The 12,390-nt window shown below is 34.8% G+C and overlaps 1 protein-coding gene across 2 annotated transcripts; it reads left to right on the top strand.

Moving 5' to 3' along the window:
* Positions 1-39: 39 nt before the first annotated feature.
* On the top strand, positions 40-12,245 carry LOC141828475 (protein MOR1-like). 2 transcript variants are annotated; one of them, XM_074715908.1, is made up of 28 exons: positions 40-159; positions 258-368; positions 448-597; positions 676-750; positions 846-927; positions 995-1,116; positions 1,192-1,293; positions 1,385-1,459; positions 3,752-3,847; positions 3,946-4,047; positions 4,149-4,250; positions 4,449-4,631; positions 4,706-4,817; positions 4,986-5,062; positions 5,233-5,312; positions 7,117-7,182; positions 7,304-7,427; positions 9,366-9,488; positions 9,565-9,642; positions 9,714-9,872; positions 9,947-10,105; positions 10,176-10,273; positions 10,380-10,536; positions 10,632-10,748; positions 10,937-11,032; positions 11,127-11,198; positions 11,286-11,550; positions 11,689-12,245. In XM_074715908.1, the coding sequence occupies exons 1-28, from the start codon at positions 91-93 to the stop codon at positions 11,943-11,945; spliced, it is 3,309 nt and encodes a 1,102-aa protein (XP_074572009.1). In that variant the 5' UTR covers positions 40-90; the 3' UTR covers positions 11,946-12,245. The 2 variants fall into 2 exon arrangements, with proteins under 2 accessions (XP_074572009.1, XP_074572008.1); XM_074715907.1 differs by having other exon boundaries at positions 7,301-7,427.
* The last annotated feature ends 145 nt before the right edge of the window (positions 12,246-12,390 follow it).

The following is a 12,390-nucleotide window of genomic DNA, read 5'->3' as shown; positions in this document are numbered from 1 at the left end:
AATTCACTGGCCTACTTTATTTGTCCAATGCCAGTTGAGTTGTTTGGTGCTCTTAGAAGCCGTCTATATGATAGTAACAAAAACTTAATAATGTCAACTTTGGCTACTATTGGTGGTCTTGCATCAGCAATGGGCCTTCCTATTGAGAAATCTAGTAGGGTAGGCAGTCCAATTTAACCAACTCTTTTAACTTTTTTCTTTCATTGAACCTATTTTAAGCCTTTATGATGTTACCACTGCTGCTGTTTCTTATATAGGGGATTCTATCAGATGTATTAAAGTGTTTGGGTGATAATAAGAAGCACATGAGGGAATGCACATTGAATACTTTAGATTCATGGATCCTTGCAGTTCACCTTGATAAAATGGTACCTTTCTATCTATGGTGATCTCCTTTGCTGTCTCCTTTTATTGGCTAATATCCCTTATCTGATGCATTTTTTATAGATTCCATATATTACAGTTGCTTTGGCTGATGCAAAACTTGGCGCTGAGGGCCGGAAAGATCTTTTTGATTGGTTAACACGACATTTGTCAGAGGAAAATGATTTAGCTGATGCTTCACAACTTTTAAAGCCAATTTCTACTGCTATGACTGTAAGTCTAAGTTACAGTTGCATCTGGTCCACTTTCTTTGGGTAGAAATACTCCTATCAAATACATTTCTTTGTTCAGGATAAATCAGCAGATGTTCGCAAGGTTGCTGAGTCCTGTATTATTGAAGTTCTTAGAGTCTGTGGGCAAGAAGCAGTATGCAAAACTTTTTTTAAACCTTTGGTCTCTTCTTCAGACAATGATGACATGGATTATCGACACCTTTTTCCATTTGTCTTCTAATTTTGCAGACTACCAAATGTATGAAGGATTTGAAGGGACCTGCTTTGACTGTTGTACTTGAGCGTTTAAAGCCATCTGGTGCTATTGAAGGTATCTTACTTGAAGTCTCATGTCTTGAATGCAACCTGAGTGTTTCATCATACTTTGTTGCCTTCAGAATTTTCAGAATCCACAAGAGTGATTTCTGGTGGTCTGACTTCCAAGTCCACCATGAAGAATGGAAAGCTAGTATCAAATGTTGGCAATGACCGTAGACCTGGCAGCAAGATGATGCCAACGGTGTGATTGTCTCCCTAGTTGTAAAATAACTTCAAAAGCAGATGGTGCTTACTTTTGATATTATTGTTTTGCCAGAGAAATGTTCCAACAAGGGCTTCCAAACTTGACCCTTTTGCTTCTGTTCAAGATCTTGCTGTCCAGTCACAGCCTTTATTTAACATTAAAGACTCCAATAAGGTTTATTATGGGGAAAATACTTATATTTGTGCCGATATTTTGAACATGTATTTATTTATGACTCAAAATTTTCTGCATGAATACTATGCAGGAAGATAGGGAGAAGCATGTTCCTCGGAGATATAAGTTTGAGGAGCCACGTCCAGAACAAATTCAGGAGTTAGAGGTTTCTTATTCAAAAGATCTGATATATTTATTTATTTTTGTTTTTACAATTTGGAGCTTGTTTAAAACTGTTATAATAATGAGTGAGAAATGTCTGATAAAAAGTTCCTATCCACAATTTTGAGAAAAAAAAATTCATCTAATCTTCGGAGCAGATGGCTGATAGTAATACATCATCAAGCCATGTTGGTGATTGTTTCCCTCCTTTAAATACTCGTAAGGATACCTCACTAGTAAAATTCAAATTAATTAAATCTTTTTTTACATCAACTACAGTTTCTTGACTCCTCCTGGTGACCATTAACTCTAATTGATTCAACTCATCAACTATTAATTGGTTAGTCATCTTTGAATATATAAATGTTTGAAGCTACACTTAATTACTTCTAAATAAATAGTAGTATATTGATATATGAGTGCATATGTGTGTCACCTCACACCTATGTGGATATTGGAAGTCTAGCATCTCAAATGTGGCCACCTTCAAATGTAATCAATTCAATTTATCTATGTTGCTTGTACTCAGGTATGATATTTGATACAGGCATGGATCTAAATGTTTGGCAACTATTTGTAAAAGGTTGTACACGTCACGTGATCAATAGGGGTGTCTGGATTCTAACATAGGTACAAAGGGGATAGATGAAGAGTCTAATCACAAAGCATCTAACTTGTTCTATCAGTCACCTTTAAACATGTTTTTACCTTAATCTATTATTCCTCTCATCTTGTTATTTATTAGATATTCACTTAATTGCTTTCTAATTGTAGTATTTTTTTATAGTAACTACATATCCATCTTAGTGGTCTTATTTCTCCTATGCTTATTGTTCGACGTGTTTATTAATTGTCTTTCACTTCAATAAACAAAAAAGTGGGCCATGCTACTGACCAATGTTGTTATACAATTTTCATTTAGTCTAATGGCCATATAACAATATCACACAAAAGCTCTTTTTCTATTAATGATATTGATTGATATATCCTTCTTGAGTAACATGTCCAAAATATTCAAAATATGTATTTACTTTTGAAGTTTCTTCTCATAATTCAAGCTTTGATTTTAACCTATTTACATTCTTGTCAATTAGCACAACATAGTGCACAAATGACATACACCAAGGATGTTCATGTTGAATATGTTGGTGAGTTCATCTATATTAATGCAAAAGATTTGGAGATGACATTGATGTGAACCTACAAGCCAATAGCTTTGACACTGATGATTATATTATCATTTGCATCCTTATTACACTGAGATGACTACTAAGTATTCCTTCTCAAAAATTCACCACATTGCCTCGAGATTCTATCCTAAGTTTTTTTTAATTCAATAATCATTCCAAAATCCTTTTCTCTACATTTGATATGTTCTATTAGTTGTCCAAATAAATAGCATATATGTTGGACGTTCAGGTATAAACCAATTATCTTTAAAAAATATTCATTTCATCTCTTATTGTTAAGCAAATTTCTATGTCTGATCTTTCAGGCATGATCAAATTGATTATTTTTCATCTTTCATTCTCTTCTCAATTCCTGAGGACTTGTGGTGTGACTTATTAGTTTGATTCTTCTATAAGTACACAGGCATGGTGTTTCACTTTCTTCATATTAAGTGTTACTAAAAATTTTTCCTTCATTCCTACATCTTAATTCTCAAAATTTTGTTGAATAACTTGGTTAACCAAATTAACTTATCTCCTAAATTCTTCTAAATTTTAATAAAACTATTGTCCAAGTATATATGATTACATATCTTCATTATTGATTGCTCATTAATAGTGTAGTAAAATTTTAATCTTGATTGCATTATGAATTTATCATCAACAAGAACAGTCATTTTTATCTTTTATGCATCTTTAAATCTCTATATTTTGCTTCTCAAGCTTTGCCAATCTTATAAACATGTTCATTTATTTTTCTGCATCGTCTAGAAAATTAAAGCTTCAAAATCTTTAGTAGCAAAAAAGGTACCATGTGATAAATTTACACATGGAAAGAAATAGCATAAATATGACAGAACATGCTATTTATGTTTATTTGCATTATGAAGAAAACATTCAAACACTTAGGATAAACATTAGGAATCACTGTACTATCGTATTAGGCACATTATTTGGCTACTGCTCATGGCTTTGCAGTGAGCCACACCTGTGTGCAAGGGTGGCACTACCCTCATGTGATGGTGTGAACATGCAGAATTTTTTTCCTAGAAATTTAGAAGAGAATTTGTTTTTATGTGATAAGATATTAAGCATTCCTTGTTATGATATTAAAATTTCTACTGCAGTATGATTTCATGAAGCATTTCAGAGAAGATCTCCATAGGAGACTTTTAAGCCCAGACTTCAAGAGGCAAATAGATGGACTTGAGTTGTTGCAAAAGGTGGATTAATTTTTTCCCTCCTAAGTTAGCAATAAAGGATTGTGCATGTATATTTTCATTGATGATTTGTTTTGAGTAATTGTCTTGTCTTTATATAGGCTTTGCCATCTCATAGGACTGATATATATGAACTACTTGACATACTTTTGAGATGGTTCGTTCTACGATTTTGCGAGTCAAATACGACATGCTTGTTGAAGGTAAAACATATTTTGTTTCTTATGGTAATTGACTGGCTTGTTTTGCTGCTTAGAGTGTTGAGTAAGAAATCATCTTTTTTCTTTTTGACTACTACTTGTAGGTGCTTGAATTCCTCCCAGAGCTTTGTGATGTTCTAAAGGATGAAAATTATAGTCTTACTGAGGCTGAAGCTGCAATATTCCTTCCATGCCTTGTTGAGAAGGTTGTTTTAAATATATAGTTTGGTCGTATATATTCTTTGATGCCATGAAGATTCTCTTTATCTATCAATTTTTAAACCTGTAGAGTAAATACATCCACAGTGGAATACATTTATATTTTCTTTCTTAATTTGGTTCTCACTGCTTGGTTGCCGCATTCAACTATTTATCTTATGGTGCTAAGTTATTTCTCACTGCAGTTTGGTCATAACATCGAAAAAGTCCGGGAGAAGATGCGTGAATTGATGAAGAAAATTGTTACTAATTATTCAGCATCAAAGTTCTTTCCTTATATTTTGGAAGGCCTGCGATCAAAGAATAATCGGACTCGGATAGAATGTGTTGATTTCATTGAATACCTACTTGATCATTATGGAGCTGAGGTTAATTTATAGTCATCATACTATCAGTGTATTTGTTTATCAGCTACATGTTTTTCTTATATCTTGTTTTTTAGATTAGTGGACAGTTGAAATCTTTGCAACTTGTTGCTGGTTTAACATCTGAGCGTGATGGTGAAATCAGGAAAGCTGCTCTTAACACATTGGCTACTGCTTATAAACATCTGGGTATGTCCTTTGTGCCCTAAATTTTGAAATATTATCTGGCTGATGCTCAGGTTACCTTGATTGCAATGATGGATATGATTTCTGATATCTTTCAAGATAGCCATGTTGGTACCTTATGATGTCTGCATTTTGGTACTTTTGTGGAAGCTCTTGTCTGTTCTTTAACAGGTGAAGATGTCTGGAGATATGTTGGGAAGCTTTCTGATGCTCAAAGGAGTATGCTAGATGACAGATTTAAATGGAAGGTTAGTGCATGCTTCTTTCCATCTTATGATCACTGAGATATCATAGGATTGCCATAAGCTATAAAACTATAATAATTTCTATCGCGATGACTACTTTCTGTTTTTGGTGGTTTGTTTTCCATGCTCTCTTTTATTCCCCTAGTATGTGTTTTTAATCCTTTCATTTTCAGGCTCGAGAAATGGATAAGAGAAAGGAAGGCAAGCCTGGCGAGGCTAGAGCTGCTCTAAGGCGTTCAGTCCGAGAGAATGGGTCTCTCTCTCTCTCTCTCTCTCTCTCTCTCTCTCTCTCTCTCTATATATATATATATATATATATATATATATATTTGACATGAGTTTTTTTTGTAAGAATACAGCATGATTAGGCTTTTTTTTTTCCTTTTGCTTTTTGAACTGATAGGATATATGACTCGGATGTGATTATCCTTTTGCCTATTTCATATATTGCTCTCGTTCTTCTAACTTGGGCTTGGAAGTGGTGAATGTTAGGTTGCATTTCTAGGGTTTTTCCATTTACAAGGCTGCAGATTGATAAAGAATCAGTGCAGCCTCTGTCTCCCTTCGGCACTTTCCCTCCTAATCTCTCCACATCTCATTTATCCTCTGCCCTCCACAAACCACAATTAATTGATTGCAGCCCCTGTGCCTTCTTCAAGAAAATATGTAGCTCTACTCATTATTCTGTTATCTTCTCTTCTCATGTGGTGTATTGTTCTTTTACCCATTTAGTCATTTGCTCTGGATGTTTGTTCCTCTTCTTTTAAGAGTAGACACAGGAACGGTAATCTCTTCTTTCTCATTTGAAATTCAGCATATATTTTCCCTATGCTTGCAAACATAAAATCCTTATGGTACGTTCAGTTTGAGGGAGGTTGTAGAAGTTATGAATATTATACTCCTTTGAAGCAAAAGATTAAACCAACTTTATCATCATAAGGCCAGAGCTTTTATCTATTGCTCGTCTTTGTTTTACTTAAGTTGAAATGAACTTAGGCAACCCTTTTCAAAGAAAATAAAATGAGACATAGTGGCCCTATCTCTAGCTAAAGCATGCCAAGTCACACATAACATCCTTGTGTTTCAGCATTTGTGCAACAGAAATCTTCATTACAGCCTGTTAGCTTGACATCTGAATGATCTCCTTCACGGAATCTGTCAAGTGACGAGGATTGGTTACATGGAAAATACTATTCACTATAAAGCTACCAAATTTAGTGCTATTCCCACTTTGACAGCCTAGGTTATTTTCTATCTTTTGTCTGGAGGATGAAGTTGAAAGAAGCAGTGAATCACATGTATTAGCTTGTATATTAATGGCCCTTGCATTTCAGTTGTTGTGTCTTTGTTTTATGATACCTTTGGAGTTTTGTTATTCTATTATCACAAATACAATGCTGATTACGTGGTAGCTTATATATTTAGGTAAGCAACCACTTCTTGTCCCACTCTATTTTCCCTGTTTTTTTTTTTTTTGCAACTTTTGATACAGACAAGTTCCTACTATCTATGAGGGGTTAGTGTTATTCACTAAGGCTCTTTGAAAGGAATAAGCTGTTTGGGGCTTCTAGATCTGTTGGGTAGTCATCAGTTTGCCACTTGTGTCTTAGAGGTGGATGAGCCAAATGTGCAATCATCAGGGTCTTATTGTCTTATAGTAGTGATGTATCATGTTAGATGTATTGGATAGTTGTTGGCAATGTAAAATATGAGAGGACTATTTCACCTTTTCATCGTTCTACATATCATTGTTTTCTGTTGAGGAAGGTTTGTGGATTATAATATATGGTTTCTTGCTTTCTTTGCTTTGCTAGATGCTTATCTTGTTTTTATTTATATTTCAAATGACTAGTCTTACTTAATCTGTGCGGAAGTATTTACTTAAAGCATCAGAAATTTTCTGCTAGAAAGAAATTAATTTTTCCTATGGTTTTTTTATAATTTTTCTAATTTGATTCGCAAGTTGTTGTTTCTAATCTTTTTTTTTTTTTCAGTGTCTCACTGATCTTTCACAATTTTGTTGTGTCATGATGCCTAAACTTATGTTGAATTCACAGGCTAGATGTAGCAGAGCAGTGTGGAGAAGTTTACTCACGTGTTGTTTCTGTTCCAATAGAAGCAAGGTATGGTAATTCATGAAAAAAAATAGAATTTGCTTCTTGTGCCAAACATGCAATCACATATTCCATGTACAACCATCCTTCCTGTTTTTGCCTGTCTTTTATTGATAATGCTTAACAGCAGGGAAACTTTTGGTTATGCTGAATCTGCTGAAAGGCACATTTTAGCTCGACAGTTTGCTACCGCAAATGGTCCTACTGACTGGCACGAAGCTCTTGATATCATTGCATTGGGTCTACCTGAACAGGTTTTTTATTTGCAAAAATTTTCAGCTATTATTAGTTTCAGTAAGTCATTTTTCAGCCAGTGTGTTGAAATAATAGGTAGATCTTTTTCTTTAACTGAGTGCTTCCTTTTCAGACCCACAAGTAGGGTTTTTCATAATTTTTAGCACTGTATAACAATTTAAATCTAAAACAATATGGATCATTATATATGAATCAAAACTTAAACGAATGATGATGATTCGTCTCAATAACATTGGACATGAATCATCTTTTATTATTGTGGAAAAAAAAGAAAATCCATCAGAATAAAATTGGTCAATATGCAATGATGACTAAGAAGAAGAATAAATTTTGCTGCAACTCGAAGTTGACGGTGACCAAGAAATTTTAATTCATCGAATCAGCTTTCCTCTTCCTCTCTTCATGTTTCAACAGTTTTTCCTTCCTCACATCAACCATGCCAATATACATGGAAACTCAGAATCAGTGATGAGGGTGGAGTCAGCAATCACTGCCTATAGTTGAAGCACCTGAATGGCTGTCATGTTATCTATTTGATTACATTGTTTCAGGAGGTTTCAATTCCAATTCCATGAAAAGACATTATTGCATAAATTTTAATCAAGGTAAATATGAACACTATTGTTGGTAATAAATCATGATCCTATATTGGTATATGAAAATCTACCTTTTCTATCATTTTTTAAATCCTACAAGTTATGATTTGTACATTCACAATATGGAATCACCAAAATGATTCACTATATGAATTTGAAATTGAAAACATTGGAACTAAATGCAACTTTGTATTTGCACAAGTGATTCTCCTTTTTCTTTACAGAGTCAGATACTATTTACTAGTTCCATGATATCCATAAAGAAATAATAATTGGCCTTTGTAGTGGTTTCATCCCTCTGCAGAAATTGCTGGGTCTAAAAATTTTGAGCCTCATTCAATTGTTTCACGTCTCTATCTTTCTTGCTTTCTGTAGCCTAGAGCTTTCTGAACAACATTTGAAATAATTACTCACACTTGTATACTGGTTCGATCATTTATCAAAATTGGAACATTTGGCTTGGTACAACGTGAAGTGTCCTTCAGCTCAATTTTTTATTTTTATTTTCATAATTTTCTATTGGTTTCCATTTGCCTGTATTATATCTCTGATGCTGGTACATATCAATTAGGATAAAATGTTTTTGTTGCAATCCTTGGTGATAAATGTTAAACTCACTTTTATTGGCAGTTTTCTCTACCTATACCATTCTGTTTCTCTGCCTCGTAATTTTAGAATTTTAACAACTAGGTTCTTTGTTGGTTTATCACTGCACCACTTATATTTTTTTGTTTATCAATTATTTTTATGGGAAACATAAATGATGTAGAAATGAATATCTCAGGTAAGTGTCATTCAGTAGATTATCAAGATTGATTTTAGACTGGAATTTGAAATAGATAATATATAAACATTAAGATTTCATGTTAGGAAACTATGAAATTATTATGCTTGAGAAAACTGCTAAAACATTCAAGAAAGGTTTCCAGTCTTTGTTTCTGACATTTTTGAAGAGACTGGTAGGTTTACAACTCCTGTTCTGTGTTGTATTGCAAAGTCAAATAAAATTTAAACAATATCTTAAGAATGTAGTCTTGGGTTTTTGGATATTGATGTTGAATTTGATGAAATTTCTGTTCTCCAGGAAATCCTTTCTGTTTGTTTTATATCTTATTTTAGATATCTACTTTTTCTAATTCTACAAGAAGGAAACTCATTTTGATGCTTGTACTGTATAGAAATTATAAATTATAATTATAATAATGCCACATACTCTTTGGTTAACCATAGTCACATTTTTTGTTTGTATTCTTTGCTTTCCTTTTTCCCCTTCCTCTCCTTTTTGATTTTTTTTTTGATAATCGTACTCTTCTTTAGATTTTCTCTTTTGCCTTGGTGCAGTCAGTTGAAGGCATGAAAGTTATATGCCATGAGCTGACACAGGTCACAGCTGACCCTGACAACAGTGCAATTGAAGAGCTAGTTAAAGATGCTGATAGATTGGTTTCATGCTTAGCAACAATGGTAGTTTGATCTATTTTCTGTGATTTTAAGGAACTATGTTACTGTTTATTTGCTTAATACATCTCAAATTATTCAGGTTCCTAGCACCTTTAATTTCAGTCTTTCTGGAGCTTCTTCGAGATCCTGTAAATATGTGCTTAACACGATGATGCAGGTATTCATCTTTTAGTTGATGTTTTTTCCATCTATTTCTTGGATGGCATGTATGAAAACTCTCTTCTGTAGACCTTCCAGATCAAAAAACTTGCTCATGCTGTGAAGGAGAATACATTAGACAACCTCATCACTGAACTTCTTCTTTGGCTTTTGGATGAAAGAGTTCCTGTGATGGATGATGGTAGTCAATTATTGAAAGCACTTAATGTATTGATGCTCAAAATTCTGGTAAGGTTTTTTTTGTTATTACATGAAGTGTCATGAAATAGAAAATGTATCCTTAACTATCTTTGTTTGAGCAGGATAATGCAGAAAGAACATCTTCTTTTGTGGTGTTAATTAACTTGTTGAGACCTTTGGATCCATCAAGGTGGCCATCCCCTGCATCATCTGAGGCTCTCATCATCAGAAACCAGAAATTCTCTGATCTAGTTGTTAAATGTCTAATCAAGCTGACAAAGGTACCATCCAGTAGTATAAAACTGCATTGTATTGACTGTTTCTTTGCTTCATCCAATGTTGTTCATACAGGTACTGCAGAGTACAATTTATGAAGTTGATCTTGACCATGTTCTTCAAAGTATTCATGTGTACTTGCAAGGACTAGGGATGGAAGAGATTCGAAGGAGGTATAACTTCTAGTATCTTCTTGTAATTTAGTCCACATAATAGTTATGATGGTTCAATAATTAACATATTAATAATCCTCTTGATTGTGCTCAATGTTACTTGCAGGGCTGGAGCTGATGATAAACCACTTAGGATGGTTAAAACTGTTTTGCATGAATTAGTGAAACTCCGAGGTACAGCCATAAAGGGTCACCTGTCTATGGTACCTATAGACACTGAACCTCAGCCGATCATCCTTGCTTATATTGACCTAAATCTTCAGGTAAATTGTGGTCATATATATATATATATATATATATATATATATATATATAGTGGATTATATCTTAATTGACTGACTTTCCTCAAATATTTTAGACTCTTGCCGCCGCTAGAATGTTAACTCCATCTGGTCCCATGGGACAAACACATTGGGGTGACAGTGCTTCTAATAGTCCAGCTCCTGCAACACATTCAGCAGACTCTCAATTGAAGGTGTGTTTAACTGCAGCTTGCCTGCTAGTGACATCAATTTTTAATCGTACCTTATGCTTTTTGTTAATCTTTTTGTCATTGTTAAAGGTGGCGATCTATTTTTGCAGAACTTAATTCTGTAACTTATTTTAGCGTTTTTCTACTTTGTCTGTTGAAACTGATTTTAGTCTTAATTTTACTTGCAACAGCAAGAACTTGCTGCAGTGTTTAAGAAAATTGGTGATAAGCAAACCTGTACGATTGGATTATATGAACTCTATCGAATTACTCAACTCTATCCCAAGGTGAATTCCTTGTTCCAAATACTACTAATATTGTTTCATTCATTTGCATATTTTGTTGTACTATGCATGCTGAAACATCTGGTTTTATTTACAGGTAGATATATTCGCCCAGCTCCAAAATGCGAGTGAAGCATTTAGAACTTATATTAGAGATGGACTCGCTCAGGTTTGTAGGATTTCCCCAAAAGGCTCCCTTTATAGCACCGTGAATATTGTGTTTATTGTATCTGGATTTTGTTATTTCTCCATCCAGATGGAGAAGAATGCAGCAGCTGGAAGGACACCTTCCAGTCTTCCCATAGCTACTCCACCACCACTAGCAACTATTTCATCTCCAAAGTTTGGACCGCTTTCTCCTGTACACACAAAGTCACTTACTGCAAAAGCTGAAAGCATAAATCCAAGTGCATACACAGATGATGGTGTTGCCGGAACAACTCCTGCTTTGAGAAGTCAAACTGACCTTTCAGAGTTTAGGTCTCATTTAGGAGATGAACGAATGGACCGATATCCTGCTGGTAACTCACTCTCATCTCTTTCTTTATGTTCAGGTGTGTGAAAATGCACTCATGAAGTTGTGAGTGTAGGTTTGCCTTAATTTACATCCTATATTGCTAGAATGATGTGTGCATGCTCTTACTTTCAAGCCTTTCCAGCCCCTGCAGTAACAATGGGGACCCTTGATGCCATCAGAGAACGGATGAAAAGCATACAGGCTGCTGCTGCCGCTGGCAATTTGGATGGTTCAGCTCGACCATTTGGACATGTCAACTGTAATGCCCTCCACGGAGTAGAACGTGGCGATGGGGAAGCCCCAACACAGGGCAATATCCTTCCAATGGATGAGAAGGCATTGTCCGGGTTGCAAGCAAGGATGGAGAGACTAAAAAGTGGAACCCTTGAGCCACTTTAGCGATGATTGTTTCATACGATATTGCAGGTCACGTAGATTCATGTAAATGAGCTATGAGAGTTATCTGCTAAGTGTTTGGGGGTACTGGGATCATGAGATGAGATGATGGGCTTGTGTATTGAGGCATAGTGCACCCTGGTTCCTATCTTGTTATGGAGATGCAGATCAGAAGATCATTGGCAATCACCAATCGAGGTAATTTGTAGTTGTTTTTCATTGGTCTAATGTAAAAGGATAATTCGTTTACATGTCCATATGCTTGATTCATTTTGCCATGAAAATACAAAACCCTGCTTCATATCTAGGCTGGCTACTTGTCTCTTGAATTCTTTCTTTGTTATTTAGGACTGGAATGCTATCCCTTCCCTCGCCCTATCAGATGGTTTAGATCGATCATATACATGTTGAACTTTGCATGCCTATGCCTATGCCTATGCAATTAATG

This window comes from Curcuma longa, chromosome 4 (assembly GCF_044706935.1).
Source record: "Curcuma longa cultivar G26 ecotype Majalengka, Jawa Barat chromosome 4, ITB_CL_G26_1.1, whole genome shotgun sequence".
NCBI classification, from domain to species: Eukaryota; Viridiplantae; Streptophyta; class Magnoliopsida; order Zingiberales; family Zingiberaceae; genus Curcuma; species Curcuma longa.
The sequence above is the reverse complement of the archived record's forward strand: the minus strand, read 5'-3'. Positions and strand labels throughout refer to the sequence as shown.

What these genes read in the sequence shown, in the direction of transcription:
- LOC141828475 (XM_074715907.1), top strand. Translation starts at nt 91, where the DNA reads ATGTCAACTTTGGCTACTATTGGTGGTCTTGCATCAGCAATGGGCCTT. An exon ending in TCTGTTCCAATAGAAGCAAG is followed by an intron (nt 7,183 to 7,300) that starts GTATGGTAATTC and finishes AATGCTTAACAG; the next exon opens with CAGGGAAACTTTTGGTTATG. An exon ending in TTTCATGCTTAGCAACAATG is followed by an intron (nt 9,489 to 9,564) that starts GTAGTTTGATCT and finishes CAAATTATTCAG; the next exon opens with GTTCCTAGCACCTTTAATTT.